Source organism: Chanos chanos, chromosome 3 (genome assembly GCF_902362185.1).
Source record: "Chanos chanos chromosome 3, fChaCha1.1, whole genome shotgun sequence".
Taxonomy (NCBI): Eukaryota; Metazoa; Chordata; class Actinopteri; order Gonorynchiformes; family Chanidae; genus Chanos; species Chanos chanos.
The window spans coordinates 21767545-21784561 of record NC_044497.1 but is presented as its reverse complement, the minus strand read 5'-3'; the positions used below and the strand labels follow the sequence as shown (position 1 = coordinate 21784561).

The 17017-nt window shown below is 39.7% G+C and overlaps 1 protein-coding gene across 1 annotated transcript in view; it reads left to right on the top strand.

Annotated features, from left to right (window-relative positions):
- The window catches only part of asic1c (acid-sensing (proton-gated) ion channel 1c), a 57714-nt gene that overhangs the window by 23258 nt on the left and 17439 nt on the right, over nucleotides 1-17017 (top strand). Inside the window, exons 3-8 of the mRNA XM_030767655.1 lie at nucleotides 8584-8711; nucleotides 9135-9285; nucleotides 9459-9515; nucleotides 10031-10184; nucleotides 10680-10771; nucleotides 13980-14059. Of these exons, the coding sequence (XP_030623515.1) occupies nucleotides 8584-8711; nucleotides 9135-9285; nucleotides 9459-9515; nucleotides 10031-10184; nucleotides 10680-10771; nucleotides 13980-14059 (662 nt within the window). The remainder of the gene's footprint in view (nucleotides 1-8583; nucleotides 8712-9134; nucleotides 9286-9458; nucleotides 9516-10030; nucleotides 10185-10679; nucleotides 10772-13979; nucleotides 14060-17017) is intronic.

The following is a 17017-nucleotide window of genomic DNA, read 5'->3' as shown; positions in this document are numbered from 1 at the left end:
CCTCAGAGCTACACTAGCCCTGAAAACCAAGCTTCTGACCTGCTTCCTTAAAGGGAATTGTCCTCTCTGTGCTATTATCATGAATAGCAAATGTCTCCAGAATATGTTTGCCACTGCATAGGATCACTTTGCCAAATTTAGGAGGTACCTTGCTACAAGTGGCCCGTCTGTCCAGACAGAGAACTATCTTAATCGTTCTGGGCAGTGTTCTCAGTAGCTATGTAGTTCATGTAGAGACTGAACTCGGGATTTCATAGCAACATGCCGTTGAAGATGGCTGTCGTTCTTTGGGCTCTTCCTCATCTTTAATTTTTTTTGTTGATTTATTCACACTGTTTTTGAGCAACAATGTTACATTTTCAACCACCATCACTTATGACAAGCAGACTTTAATTTACCTCGCCAGACATGATAACCTGATATGTCATAAACATGCCCTCTCCACAGCCAAGTCTGCTTACTACTTGAAAATCATTAACAGGTTCCTTTTTGACACAGTATCTAAACTTACCCAGAATAGGTCACCTCAGTCTAGCCCTTTTACAACAAATGATTTTGTTGCATTTTCCTCACAAAAAATAGACTTAATTAGTGGTGATATTCAAAATAATCTTTCAAATCAGCCTGCCTGTAGGCTCTCCATCAGTAAGCCAGAGATTAATCATGATGTGCACCCTTTAACCCAATTTAATCTTATCCCTTTAGATGCGCTATCCAAATTGGTGCACTCTGCTAAACCAGCCTCTTGTCTGCCTGACCCCCTATCTGCTTGCACCGGCCTACCTATCCAACTTATTTAGAACCTATATACCCACCCCGCACCCTGCACTCTCAAGATTCTGGATTATTTGTCATTCCAAGAGTTATATAGAAATCCGCTGGCTTCCGAGCCATTTCCTACCACTCCCCCTTCCTACCTACAGAGATTAGAGAGACAAACTCTCTTAATACCTTTAAAACCAAACTAAAGACTCATCTGTTTTCTCTAACTTATGGATAATATCATTTTGATTTTACCATTGAGGGGAGCTCAGTTTCTGCCTGTAGGCTTTCCTGTCATAGTTTAGTTTCTGCCAGTTTATTTGTCTCTCACAATTTCTCTCGACTCTCTCTCCCCTTCTACTTTCTATCATGACCATTTTGTTCTGTCTAACTAACCTTCTCTCCTCTGTCTGTGTGAGTGGTTGTTGTCTTTGTCTCGTTGCATAGATGCGGCTCCCCTCTTTTGGTCAGTGACTTGACTTTGTCCCCTGCCCTGTGGTCCCTGGCCCTGCTTGCCCTGCATGGCCCTACTCCTCTTACAACTTCCACAGTCATTAACTTTGTTGCGTTAATGCATCTTTGCACTTTATTTTTTTATTTGCTTTATTAAGTCCTGCTACCCCAATAATGTCCCCCCCCATCTTCTGCATATGTGTGTCTCTTATGCTTGAGTATGAATGTCTTTTATGAGTGTGGCCGTCTTCCTCCCAGATGTGCCTTGACCCCCTCCATCCTCTTCATCCCTCCTTGTCAGCCAGCTCGCCATCGCCATCGCCATCCCCCTCATCTTGCTTCTGTGGTCTTTACTTTATACCAGTTGAGGTGCAATTGTTATCCATCCTTGGGTTTCTGGCTACAGGATCATTCCAAAGAGAAATTGGTGATCAGTCAGGTATATCCCAGCCATCGGTTAGCAGAATTATGCCAGCTCTACTTCGAGGCATCATTCACTTGTCTGCTCAGTACATTAAGTTTCCTTACACTGCCGAGGAGAATGTGAAAGAGGATTTCATATGCACAACAGGATTTCCTCAACGTCGTAGGTGCAATAGATTGCACTCACTTTGCTATACAGGCACCCCATGCAAATGAGTATGTATATGTGAACAGGAAGAATTACTATTCAGTTAATGCACATCTCATTTGCAATGCCCGTATGACAATTCTAAATGCCATTGCAAGATGGCGAGGGTCGACACACGACTCCTTCATTGTACGCAATTGCAGTGTGGGGAACCATCTAGAGGCTGGAATAGGCGGAGATGGTTGGCTTCTAGGTTTCTTTACTTTGCTGCTTGTTTGCTTTTTTAACGTGCATAAAATAATTCTCTCTTCACAATCAGGTGACAGAGGTTATCCTCTGATACTAAGGCTTCTCACCCCCCAGGGCACCCACACACAGCCGAAGAAGCCCACTTTAACATGGCTCATACCCGCACACGGTCGGTAGTGGAGCACACTATAGGGATGTTAAAGGGAGGGTGGCGGTGTCTGGATGCATCAGGAGCGAAACTGCTGTATGAGTCCAGCAAGGTTTGCCAAATTATTTTGGCCTGTCGTATGCTTCACAATATCTCTGTGAGCCATGGGCTTATGATGCAAGAAGATGAAATGAGAATGGATGTAGAAGATCCCGCATACCTGCTGACACGAATACACATGCCACTGTGCTCTCAAGAACACAGCAGTTGATTCACATGTTTTCCAACAGGTAAGAATGTTGTTGGATAGAAATAAAACTACAAATTCCCTTTTTTGCTAAATATTTTATTTACGCACACTGTGTAGTTTAGTCTACAAGAGCTGACAGTCTGGTTCATCTGCCTAAGTTCGGCAACCATTTCACCAACTGAATGAATCAGATGCCTCTGTGACTGTAGGACGGTCTCAGATAAGACCCTCCCCTGACTGGGATAGCTGGATGCTGGTGGGGGCTGGGGACATTCCTGTGTTGGACAGTGGAAGCTGCATCAGTCAAAAGATCTGTGTCACCTTCAGCATGCACGCCGACAACAGCACCAATGATGGCAGCTATTCTTTCATCCTCTAGGTTTGGGGTGCCACTTCCACCTCCCATGGCCTGCACACTGGCCCTATGGTGTGCAATGCGCTTTTTTGACCTTAGTTTTAAATCAGACCACTTTTTCTTTTTTTTTAGGGACCTTTGATCATTTGCAATTTACAGATTTAACATCTGGGAGAGTGGTATATGCATGTTTTTGGGCGTACATTCATTTTCTCTGAATCACACGTACACACATTTCAGAAAAGATCTTAGATTGAATGTAGGATGGTTTCTACACAACCATTTTATAAATGAGGTCCCTAGTCTGCACCATGGAATATAGAGGTTATCTTGAATTTGGAGTCCTTTCACAGCTCCTCTGAAGGACTCAGATCCTGAATCTGATCCTGAACTTATACTTAAGCCAATCTTAGAAGTTAAAGAGGGTTTGGACTTGAATCTCCAAGATAAGCCTAGCTACATGTAATCCAAACTGAAGCTCAACATGCCCATCTCCCCCAAGTTGGTCCATGATCTCAACTAGACCTCTGGCACACAGAGCAAATTTCCCAAATCCTCCAGTACTGCCATTGCAGATACTCTGCTTACCCATCAGCTCTGTAAGTCTCTACAGGACAAACTGTTCCCTCATGTTCTGTGAGTAAAATTCATTGTGTCAGAGCAAGGTTACTGGAATTGCTGCACAGGTCTGCATTTCTCTGGGGTGGTCTGGTTGCAATTAGGTACTCATCCAGTTCTGGCTGAAGCTCATCCCTGACCATTACACTGCTTTGAAACTTGGTCCCAGGAACTTGGTATATGTCTCCTGGTGCCAAAAATGTACTAGCATTGCCAGAATCTCATAGTGCTGAAGATGCATGGGCATCTTATGGCATCTCAGAGCTTCAAGGCCTGCACAGAGGACTGTGAAAATGTGACCTCATAATAGTGCAGCCAGATAGGGGCATGTGATACCTTTCTGGGAAGATTGCCAGTTGGCAGGTGACCTCTACTTAGAGATATGTGTGTACGTGGGGGGGGGGGTGTCCTAAAAAGAATCATAAGTATGAATGCAAGTACCCATTCACACAGGGGTGTGAATTCCAGAGTTCATACAGATATCACTGAATGAAAATAAAAGACTTTTTCCAGTATCATTTTCAGCATCTCCACATATGTTTCTTATTTCACTTGAATGTTCATTAAATAGTAGCACTTACAGTGCATACGGAAAGTTTTCTCACCCTTTCAAGTTTTCCACACTTATGTTTCAGACTCATCTTAAAATGGATTCAATTCATTTTTTTCTCATCAATCTACACACAATACTGCATAATAACAAAGCAAAAACAGGTTTTTGTAGTGTTTTGTTAATTTATTCAAAATAAAAGACATGGGAAATATCCCATTTACCTAAGTATTCAGATCCTTTGTTATGACACTTGCAGTTGAGCTCTGGTGCATCCTATTTCTATCAATGGTCCTTGAGATGCTTCAACAACTTGATTGGAGTCTACCTGTGCCTAAATTAACTCACTGGACATAATTAGGAAAGGCACACAGCTGTCTCTGCAAGATCTCGCAGTTGAAGGTATATGTCAGAGTGAAAACTAAGCCATGAGGTCGAGTGAATTGTCCTTAGACCTGCGAGAGAGGATTGTCAAGACAGATCTGGGGAAGGATACAAGAAAATCTCTGCAGCACTGAAAGTGTCTAAGAGCACAGTAGCCTCCATCATTCTCAAATGGAAGACCAACAGTCTTCCTATATCTGGCCGTCCACACAAACTAAGTAATCGGGGACAAAGAGCCTTGGTCAGACAGGTAATCAAGAACCCAATAGTCACTATGAATGAAATCCAGAGTTCCTTTGTGGAGATGGGAGAACCTTACAGAAGGACAACCATCAGTGCATCACTCCACCAATCAGGCATTTATGGTAGAGTGTCCAGATGGAAGCCATTCCTCACTAAAGGGCACATGACAGCCCGCTGGCAGTTTGCCAAAAAGTACCTTAACAGCTCTGAGTGGGCTGTCACATGTAATGTGCTGGAATGAATTGAATCCACTTTTAAGATGAGTCTGAAACATAACATAATGTGGAAAGCTTGAAAGGGTCTGAAAACTTTCCATATGCACTGTATCAATGAACTGTTAACCAAGTGCTTCATGTTTACACAAAATAAATACAACACTTGAAATAAGACACAAAAGGGCAAATAACAGATCAAAGTAAGTGCTTCACAGTCAAATATACAGGATAAATAAAACAAAACAAGATATAGACAGGAAATAAAAGCCTAAGGGAGTCCCTCACAGTCATAACAAAAAATCAAAGTTCTGTTGGTAAACTGTACAGATCAATAGACAAAATAAATGGATTGATTGATGATAAATTAAACAGAAGCCCTTTTACTTCTTATCAGCAGATATGGGTTTGTACTCTTTTATACCCTTGTCTTTGAGGCAAGTCCAGCAAGTTCTGCTTTTTATTGAATGATTTTTCTAAAGCAGTTAAATTTTAGTATGGCCTTATGGCCTTTCTTGCTTTAGAGGAGGTCTCACCCTCCATGGCCGCTTTTTCCATTTTTTCTCCAAATTAATAGATATCAAAGAGCCTTGTCTTTTTTTTCTTCATGGTTTTCCTTTTTATTTCACCTTTCTGTTTATCAGTGGACCATTCCTGATGACTGCTAAAATGCTCCTCATCTGTCTAGCTGATTTAAAGATAGAAATGATTTGTGATATGCATTTTTTCTATCCCCCTGATCTGCTTCTTGTTTTACTGGCAACGGGGAGAACTCACAGCAAAGCCCCTTTTAGCTGGGGCTCTGTGAGGTACAACAAGCACAAGCACACATGAAAATCACATTCATTGTACACAAAGCAGTTTCTTGCTACTTCCACTTGAATTAAGGCCCTGCACTGCCTCTGAGCATCACACCAAGACTCTAAGTGATTTAAAAGTCTTTAAAACTTCCTCTGACATCCTTCAGAGCTGCTTGGCATTAACAAAGGGTTAAGACAAGGGGTCTGTTGCAAGAAGTTAAAATGGAAAGATCCTCTGTGTAAGAGCCATTTCAACAGCTCAAGCTGGCAGTTCTTTGCATCATATTCAGGTTCTAAATTCCTCTTCTTATTCATACTTTGACAGTGTACTTTGCTATTTTGAGAGGGTCTTTCATAGACTCAGCAACACTTGTTTTCAGCTCTCTGTTCATGACATTACTGACCATCTCCACTCTTTGTGCTGCCATAAAGGGGACCATGTGGCTGTCCATCTGATGCACTATACATACAGTAGCATTAAACATACTTTCTTTAAAAATTAAAAAATGTGGCTTCCCCACGTATTTCCTTAACCACTGAAAAAGTCTTAAATTGTGGCATAGTGAAGTGCTCCTCTCCCACAACTGTTTTGCAAAAATAATCAAATGAGGCATTGCACTTATTGCACTTTAAGGACATTCATTACCTTGTGCAAACCCAGGTATTCTTCTTAACCAGACAATACTCACACACTATGGTGAGATTCAGCACTGCCTATCAGGTCTTCAGTTATTTTTTAATCCACACACACCTGCCTAAACTCAAACTTCTCCACTTTTTAATAGTGATTCCCAATCAAATTTGTACTGGTAAGCAACTACTTGTAATCAACTCTTTCACATGAATTGACTGCATAGCAGATAAAAGTATGCAATTTAAACATATAATCATAATGAACACAATTCCTGCAGCTCTCTGCACACCCACATTTCTATTGATATAATGAAGTGTTGGTTGTATTTATTTGTCAAAGCCATGAGCAGTCAAACTGTTGCTCCATCTCACTATATTTGTACACCTTGAGATGAGTCACTGAAATAGGGACTTGTGAAAAGAATTAAACAACTAACTCCTTCTGGCTAATCAGAGAATACTGATTGACACAGTGACACACTAGTAAAATGGACTGACGAGTACAATAATTGATAAAATGTTCAGACCTTCGTAACGGGGAGGACATACAAAAACAAGGTATCGTGTTTGAGGGACAGAGCTGTAGGTGTCATGCAAATTTGAGGGATGTGCACACTTAATATGATTTACAAAGCTTGACTATCATCATTAGAAACAGAATTGCCTAAACAGTCTTACACACTGGAGAGGAATGTGCAGAATGTGTTTTTTTTTCTGTAACTAACTCCTCTGTCTGTATGATTGGTTGATGTCTGTGCATTGCTGCATTGAAGTGGCTCCATCCTTAGGTCGGCGGCCTGACTTTTAGATATGAACGGGAACTTGAACTTGAAATACTGCTAGTAGAAAAAGACATTGCCGCAATTAAAGAGCAAGAGACAATACTGAGTCAATGGTCCGTGCCTGATTGGCATTTTTAAAAAAAAAAAAAATACCAGAGACAAAATCAAAACTGTAAGACTGCAGATGGGGAAACACCATAGTTAGCACCCATTCATTTGGACTAGATTGACTGATCATGCACATATATCATTTGGGTGCAGTCATCCCGTGCCCCACAAACAACAATATATAAAAAAAAAAACCTCTGACGTGAATTTCAAAAACTTGCTCTAGACATTTTTAAAGCTTTAAGACAAATTGTTGGAAACCACGTACGGTGTTACAATATTATTACTATTATTGTCCTTGATGTACAGTATCACCTTATAAATGAAATTCCACTCTCCGTTTTGGCAGGTTCACCCAGTTGCTCAGGTCATCCAAATTACCATGCAAATTCATGTCATTTTCATTCGGAAACAAATCATTGTTTACATGAAAGCGATCGGATAGTTTGTGCGCATTTACCAGTCACAAACGTTCAATCAGAATTCATTGCAACTCTGAGGAAATTACCTTACGCTGACCTGTACGATGTATTCCAAGGCTATATAAAAATCTCTAAGCCTGTCATACACACTTTCAAGTATTGCAAAGAGCCTAGACAACGATAGCTTCACTTCAGGTCAGTGACTTGATCAGTCAATTACTTAAGACACCTGTAACTTTAATTATAATTATAGGCTAATAATAATTACATAATCTCTACGTGGAATATTCTCCAAAGCTTGCTTAAAAAGCTCGTTGTTGCGGGATTTGCGCCCATCTAGATTATTCTTAATTCTTTGAGAATGTTTAACACAAGCAAGTTAAATTTCTCGCACTGTCTGCCATGGCCATGTGATTTAAACTCTGCCACACACAGTAAAACGTCAATACGTCATCTGCAGAAAGTGCTGAAGACTTATCCGATTGAGTGTTTACATGGCTAATATTTTCCTATCAAATGGATTATCAGAAATCTACACCACCTCCTTAAATCCGATTTAATTCTCAATCAAATTGGGGTATTTCATTCCGATAGAAGTGTTTACACTAGGCATTTTCAGTTCCGATTGAGCTTGGATCCGATTATTAACGGAATATTAGGCTCCAGGTAAACGCACCCATTTAGTGAGACACATATTTGTAAGGTATTTCAAATATGAACTATTAATATTGGCCCTGTATATGAAACTCTTGTGCTATTTTTTTTCTCTACAACCAAATTAACCTGTGTATTTACACTCTTAGCAAATCTTTTTGTTGTTGTTGTTGTTGTTGTTGTTTCTTTTTCATTTGTCATAAATGTTGGTAGCAATGGTGTAACCAAATAACACATCTGAATTGTACTAGTCTCTTTCAAACACAAGTTGATGAGCACAGGTAAAAACTAAAGGATATGCACTCACACTGTGCATTAGGACGGGGCTTTGTCTGGATGAGGTCTGACAGTCCTTTGAGTGTTTTCTCTTTCTGACATGCTCTCTGTAGATGAAACATCCTATGAGGCAGGCATCAAGGTTCAGATCCACAGTCAGGATGAGCCCCCCTTCATAGATCAACTGGGATTTGGCGTGGCTCCTGGTTTTCAAACTTTTGTGTCATGTCAGCAGCAACGAGTATGTAATGCTAAATCATCTTTTTGCTCTGCTTTTGATAAATTTAAAAGAGGATAAGATCTGAGGGAATAATAATGTGACTCAATGTAGAGAAAATACATTTCCACCCTTGGTTCACACTGATGTTCTATCACAGCCTAAAATGGCTCCATTTCATGTTACTGTTTCTGCACGACTTGTCTTAATGTGATTACTTTGACTTTCCTTTTTCTAATGTGACATATAAACATTTGGAAGGAGCTTTAAGATTTACTGAGTCTCAATCGCAAAGAAAAAAGATTTACTTTTTGATTTTGTGTCCTCTTTCAGCTCATGCACTGTCTGAGTCTATACCAGTCATCATTTTATCTGACTTCATAAAACTTTTAAATGCTATCTTGAGCCAAACTGTTTGGCCTGTAGTGAATGTGTGTTGTATCTCAGCTCCAGTACCTCCCTCCTCCTTGGGGTGACTGCAAATCAACTCCCATCGACTCAGAATTCTTCTCAACCTACAGTATCACTGCTTGCCGTATAGACTGTGAAACACGCTATCTACTAGAAAACTGCAACTGCAGGATGGTTCACATGCCAGGTAGGACTGACGCGACCCCTGAATATACTGGTCCACCAGTGACAGTGTTGTAAACTGTGGTAAGAATGTTGGTTGTCACAATATCCCTTTAATCACTGAGAGATTTAGCTACTATGTTGTTTTCTGTTGTGAATATTATGGTTTATTACTTACTATTGGAACTTTTTTCAAAGGCACCTCTGCTGTATGCACACCTGAGCAGTACAAGGACTGTGCAGACCCAGCCTTGGGTAAGACAGATGGCTGATAACATTTTGTCAGTAATATCCAACAATTACAGTTACTTCCAAATAAAACACAGAAACAATGTTTTTATTTTACATCTTGAGTTGCAGATTTCACAACACATTTGTTTCTGTCATTCAGTTACTTGTTCATTGCAATTCATTACTCTGACACTTTATGTGTATGATGTTTAATTTGTTATAGTGTGTTTCTGATAAGTGAGATGAACACACTTGATAAGTCTTAGGGCCCTCTGACAAAGACATTATGACTTCACAAAGAGTGGCTTTCAAGAAATTGGCCCTTGTGTGTGTGTTTTTGTTTGTGGGGGGGGCGTGGGTGTGTGTTATATCATTCAAGTATGCCTCTTTTTGAAAATTAACAGTGTCTGTCATCAGCCAAATTCTTATATAGGTGAGACTCCGTACACTGACTGTAATAACATTCGTATCAAGTTATGATTGGTTTTATCATGGGTGGATGTACTTAAATGACTTTGTTGACTTGTCATGGTTCACAGATTTTCTAGTTGAGAAGGACAATGACTACTGTGTGTGCGAGACTCCATGCAACATGACCCGTTATGGAAAAGAATTGTCTATGGTGAAAATACCAAGCAAAGCTTCTGCTAAATATCTGGCCAAGAAGTTCAACAAAACTGAGCAATACATTGGGTCAGTACTGATGTAGTGGATATCACCGTTCAGACTTTATAAAATACATTCTGTAAACTACGTTTATCTCAATGTATGACAAGTCAACCTATGGCCAGTCTCCAGGACTGGGGCCTTTATACCGTGTTCTGAAATTTTAATTACATTCCATACAGTTTTAGGCATGAGGATGATCAGTTAGGATGAGTTAAGTACTGCTATTATTTTTATAACAAAGATGTGCTAATATACCATACTCTGCCTGTACCTTTGCGTCTGCCGTTCTGTTAGCTGGTTCATTAACTGTAGACTCAATTTTGCTGAAATTTTATTCCTTATTTTAAAATTATAGGTGCTTTTTGCTGTTTTATTTTTATTAAGAGGATTCTGTGTCATTTTTCATATTATACCACCACAGTTGTCTTCATACTGGTGTGTCCAGGATTAATTACTTTATCCTCAGAGCTTGAACATGTTTACTCCATCTGCCTTTGCCTTCTTCTCTTTGTCTTCCAGGGACAACATATTAGTGCTGGATATCTTTTTTGAGGCTCTGAACTATGAAAAGATTGAACAGAAAAAAGCTTATGAACTTGCTGGGCTGCTTGGTGAGTGACTGCTGGAGAACCTATTGCCTGAAAAACAAGAAAGACAAATTGACTAATTTAGAAGGAAGCAGCTGATCTCTTAGTTTATAGGCAATGTAAATATCTAAAACAAACAGGTAGACAGACTAGTAAATGAGTTATAATTTGAATTGACAGAGGTGAATTGACAGAATTGATTGAACCAAATGCCAAAATAATACAGTTCTTTTGTAACATATTCCAAATTTGCTCCAAAGTTAATTAAGACATTTATTCATTTTAATGTTTAAATTAATACCTTACAATTATGTCTGCTATTAGCCAGCTACTGTGGCTAAAGGAATCTCATTTACTTTGAAAGAGGAGAGGTCTTTGTGATGCATTTGGGAGGACCTTTCAGTGATTAAGACAGTTGCTGAGATTTGGAAGTCAGTCATTGAACATTATGAAGTTGATGCTAGCATTGAAAACTGGGGGACACCACCACCCAGGATCAGTGCATTCTGATTAATCATGAAATCCTTGCTTTCATTCAGGAACAAGACAAAATAGATGAGATGATCACAATCAGTTGACTGCAAATATGAATTTAGGGAGTGAGAAGGCATAAACCCCTCACTATATAAAAAATACACACATCTGCAAGTAAAATGGCATAAAATTTCCCTTTGGATGAATAAAGTAGGCTTTCTATCTATTTAAAGAGCAAGCATTTTGCAAAATAACTTTCTACTCTGAACGGGCAGTTATTTTCACAATAATCGCATGCTAATTGTTGAAACTAAAGTATGGTGCAACGTGTATGTGACCACACTGACAGAGTTTAGGGACTATAGTGTGAAGTTTTCACCATCGGCTAATTTTGTCGTGGTGTGGTGTTCCTTAATTTGGCTGTCTTATTAGCTAAATGTCCATTTATTCCATGACTAAAGAAAACAACTTAAGAAACCAGATATATTGTTCTTCTGAACCGGTCCTCTTTCGGATCATCTGTCTAACGAATCCAAATAAGAGAGCACTAAGAATGGCATTTCTTCATCTTCAATTTCCCCACATCTATCTGTGAACAAGATGTGATGCTGTTGGGTGCTGTTGGCCAATAGCAGGTGTGGAGAAAAGGTCAGGAAGGTCAGGAATTTTCCACCATATTGGAAATCCATCCTTTTTAAAAATACTTCAGACTTTTCCTTCTGTGAAGTGTTAGTGAAATTACCCTTTGATTTAAAGTAAAAGCACTGACTGACCAATCAGATTTTGGCTTGTGAAGTTGTTCAAGTGAAAAGTAAAAGCTGTCTGATAAACTGGACAATTAAAAAGATGTAATTGTAAAACAGGCGCATAATCTAAGACACATTTTGCACTAAACCGGAGAATCCAGGAAATTAAATGGCATGTCCATCTAGCACCACCATCAGGCACATTTTCACCTCAAAACACAACATTCCTATGTTTTACACAAAGCACACAGTAATAATCATCTCATAGGCCTGAACTGCACTTTTCTGTATGGTGTTCACTAATAGTTCCTGCTGACAAGGCTGATACTAACTTGCCAAGCTATCATATTGTATGTAATATATCTCATATGAAGTCATATTGGATTTTCAGAATTTGACACATCGGCAAACAAATACCTTCTCAATTATCTTATACTTTGGCGTTTTAGAAAACACATGAAAATCCACATCTCAGAACTGGCAGTTTGAGTTAATTGTGGCTTTCACTAACTACAACTTAATTTAAAATGCAATTTTCATCTGTAAATATATATTGATTTAAGATCAGGTAAGTGCAAGAATATTATATAATGCACAAACTTTCATCTTAGTGGCATACAGTGATAGTACTGTTCCACTCAATGTTTTCCTCAATCCCTTGGGCACCAACTGTGACTGATGTACATGTGTGTAGTAACTCCGCTATTACCACAATTTAGTTCAGTTTAAAGGTAAAACTCAGGCACCTGGTTTGAGTATACTGTCACTTCAAAGGTTGATAGGTGATTTCTCCATATAGAATGTAATTGAACTATGAGACATGACATGCCTTTGAATAGTGTGGTTCAGTGTGGTTTTACATTCTGTGCTGAAATGATTACACTATTTATGCAGAAATACTTTTGATCTATCATGCAATGTAACTGTTTACATCATACACATTCAGTTACTATGGCTGCACTCCTGCATTTTACAATTTACAATTTTACAATTTTGTTATTTGGCAGACGCTTTTAGCCAAAGCGACTTACAATTTTAGTTACATTATCAGTATTATTATATTATCTGTCTTTGTGACAGTATCAGACAGGTTCTGCATTACTGGTAATTGTGCCACAGCTTTGATGAATACTTGTCCCTTAGTGGTCATTTTTTATGTAATGACCAGGGTGTAATGTTCATTGAAATAAATTAATCTGGAACAAGAAACAAAGTGTTTGGCTTATGAAAAACACTCAATCAAAATAATGAGGACATGCTGGGCCTTAGCGGCACACATAACAGAGCTGACAGTCAGAGGGTTGGAGTAGAAATATATTTTGTGGTGGAAGCTTGAATAATGCTTAATTAAAATTATTTAAAACATTGATTTGACATATAGCCATTGAATAAGTGGATAATGTACAGCAGATGAGTCCAGTTTTAGAAAATAACCCTGTAAAATGTGACACAAAAGGAAAGGCGGAAGCTGGAGTTATACCAAACTAAAACAGCATTGTAACATTATAGACATTTTTAGCTTTTCACATTTCTGTTTGAGTTATGTTATGTGGCCAAACGGTTCTCTTATTTTTAAAGTCAAACATGGCAAAAGATCTTTATTATTTAGTAAGTGCTTTTTAAAAATGAAATCAATGTTAAAACCAAAAAATTAACTTTTTTTTTCTCCTTTTTACCCTACTGTATGCATATTATGTTACTTGTATCGCATTGCACATCTAAACAGATGCAAAAGAAAATACATTTGGGGATAGATTTGATGGTACAACTACTAATCTTCCTCACACACACAAGTAAAGCCTGACATAAATATTTCCTAAACATTATCCTCTTTTGAACATCTAAATAAAATTTCAATATATTGTGAACATGGATGAAGTATGTAGCATTAAACTGAACTGTGGTTATAATTAATCTGGTTTTGATTTTGTGCATTATTCAGTAAATGGGTGCTTGCTGACAGTGCTCCTCAGTAAAACAAACATGAAATTCTTTGTTCTCTCTTTTTTCAGGTGACATTGGTGGACAGATGGGTTTGTTTATTGGAGCGAGTGTCTTAACAATACTGGAAATACTTGACTACTTGTATGAGGTACAATATAATCCTACTCTAATTCCTCTCGAATCTTCCTTATATTGTCTTGGCAGAAACCGTAAATGAATGGCATGCATGGCATGATAACAGACAATCAGAAATACCTTGATAACAATCACTGTTTTTTCAGTATGTCAAACCACAGAGTTAAATAAACTATATCAAATCAAAATTTAAAGCAGAGAAAATAAAAGTCAAGAATTAAAAGTTCAGACAGAGTTTAGTCATACATTCTGGTATTAAAACAAAATGGTGAAAGTCCTTTGGTAAATGTTACATGTTCATTAATGCTAAGTACATGTATATTATTTCATTAACTCATTTCGTTCATTTGTTGTTTGTTTTGTTTTATTTTTCTTTTTAGTTTTTTTGGTCTACTTTTTTGGTTTGTTTGTATAAGACTTTTCTCTATTTTTGGAAGCCAGTAATAATTTTTGTTTGGAATCTTCAATACTGGACTTGCGTTCATTCGAGTGTCATGGATTTTTAGTTACTTTACAGCCATTGAAAAGCATTATATAGACTTGGATTTGAACCCTATTTTTCCGTTTCTTGTCTATCATGCACCTGCGATGAATTTTAATTGCCTCATGATATCAGTTATTCATAATTATTCACTTCCTTCATGATGATTCTTGAATGCTTAGCTGTACAGGGATGTGATACTGCTCTGTAAAAACCTCATGTGGGAAGGTATGTCAGATCTGGACTTACTCTGCTCATTCAAAGGTTTACATCAAGGATAGGTTGTTTTAACTCTTTCAGTTAGGGTCAGAGGTTCATTTCTGATTCACACAACTCAAACAACATGTGGAGAAAACTCTACATGCCAGCCTCAAACAGCAAGCAAAGGTTGATGAGTGATGTTGAGTGAAAATTCATGCTGGTTTTCCACACACAGCTGCTGTCGTCGTTTATTGATAGTATCACTTATCCTGTGAACCAGCAGCTTCTTGGTGCCAGTTCACGCACTATTAGTACAAAGTTATCAGGGTGAAGGTGAAGGTTCTCTTTGTACTGACCTTTTTTGCCTTTCTTACAAGACAGTGAGGTGTTCCTTAGTCCAGTGTCATGATTGGAGAAGATACTGGATGCATTTGCAGAAACTCAGTATTTATTAAAGCAAGGCAGAATTAGAGACAACAAGAATCCAGGAACAAGCAGGTACCAACCACATGACAGACTCCTCAAAACTTACAGGTTTTAGGATAACCAGCACAAACATCAGTCTAAGACAATGAGTATTTATATAAACTAAGAACAGGACTAGATTAAATGAAACAAGTACAAGTAATGATTAACTAGGTGAACCAAAGGGCATCAGGAAATGAACACAAAAAACTAACATAAGATGCCCAGCAGAGAGGGAGAGAGAGAAGCAGGGCATAATGGTACCCCCTCTCTAACGCACAGCTCCCTCCATGGTTAAGATCACCTTGGACAAACTAAGGAGCTAGGAGGAACTCTGAGAGACCAGGCGGACCAAGAGACTCAGGGAGCACACAGACAGACACTGGAAGACAGGAAGGAGATGTGGCTTGAGGGCCTGGGGGTGTAGCACGAGATACGACTGAAAGGTCTTAGAGGCTCTTAAGGAGGAGCAGGAGACAGGACTGGAAGGTCTGGTGGATCTAGAGGAGGAAAGGCCTAAAATGTCAGGAGGCTCTGGAAGAGGAACACGAGATGGGACTGGGAGGTTGGGAGGCTCTGGAGGTGGAGCAGTTAAAGGAACCAGAGCTGGAGGAAGAGCCTCCGCAGTGATCGGGACAAGACCAGGAACAAAGACTGAAGTCAGAGCTGGAGGCAGCACTTGTGAGGCAACAGGGACAGGAACAGGGACAAGGACTGAAGCCAGACCTGGAGGAGGAGTCTCCAAAGGCAGCGGGGACAGAAGCTGGAGTAGAACCAGGGAGCCCAAAGGCAGGCACACCTTTTGCAGCGACAGAACCAGGGACATGAGGTCCAGAGGTGGGTACAGACTCTGCAGTGACAGGAGCAGGAAACACAACAGGAAGACCAGAGGCAGGCAGAGCCGCTGCAGTGACAGGAACCATGACTGGAGACCCAAAGAGGGGCAGAGCATCCCCATGGCATCCAGATCCAGAGCAGGGGCCCCTGCTAGAAGAACATTTCTCACCAAACTGGAGCTGGAGCCCCTGCCATGAGAGATGCCCAGGCCACGAAGAGATCCAGAGCTGGATTCCCCGTCGCTACAGAAACCCTCAGCGGGCTGGATCTGAAGCCTCTGAGGTGGAAGGAACAGAGACCTGGAGCACTGAGGTGGCAGGAGTAACAATAAATTGTTGAATGATAAGTGGGCAGAGGGTGCTGTTCCAAAGGGAATTGAACCCTACTCACCCATATCCCAGGTGATGACTCTTCTCCCTTGCCCTACTGATGGCAGAGGTTTCCGACTCCACCTTGACTTCCCCACTGTTGCCTCTAACGGGAGTTCAAAGGTGGAGCGAAACTGGGAAATAAATTTGTTGTAGCTAAAGGATTTAGCTACAACAAATTTAGGATTTAACTGTGAGGGACCAGTTATGCCTAATCCTCTCTCCCACCACTCAGCTGCCCATATCAGTACCTTTATGGACACTGCCATCTACGTATTTTCAGCGTAAATCCCTTTTTGTAAGAAGTAGGGGGAGCACTGAGACAAAAACTGCCAGCACTTCCAAGGGGATCCACCATACCTGTCCTGGAGAAAAAAAGGGTTCCTGCGTGAACTGAGGGCTACAGGCTGCATTCATGGTCGGGAACCAGGGCATGACATCCTGAAACAAATCTTAGTTTCTGAAATAAATTTGCTTGATGACACTTATGCCTGTGATGGAGGTCATTTCTGTCAAACTAATCAGGTGGGATTTTGGTTTGGTTTTCAGCAATAGCAGATAGTTCTGCATCTGGACAGCATGTTTCTGATAATTGTATGAGTAACGAATACCCTTGCCA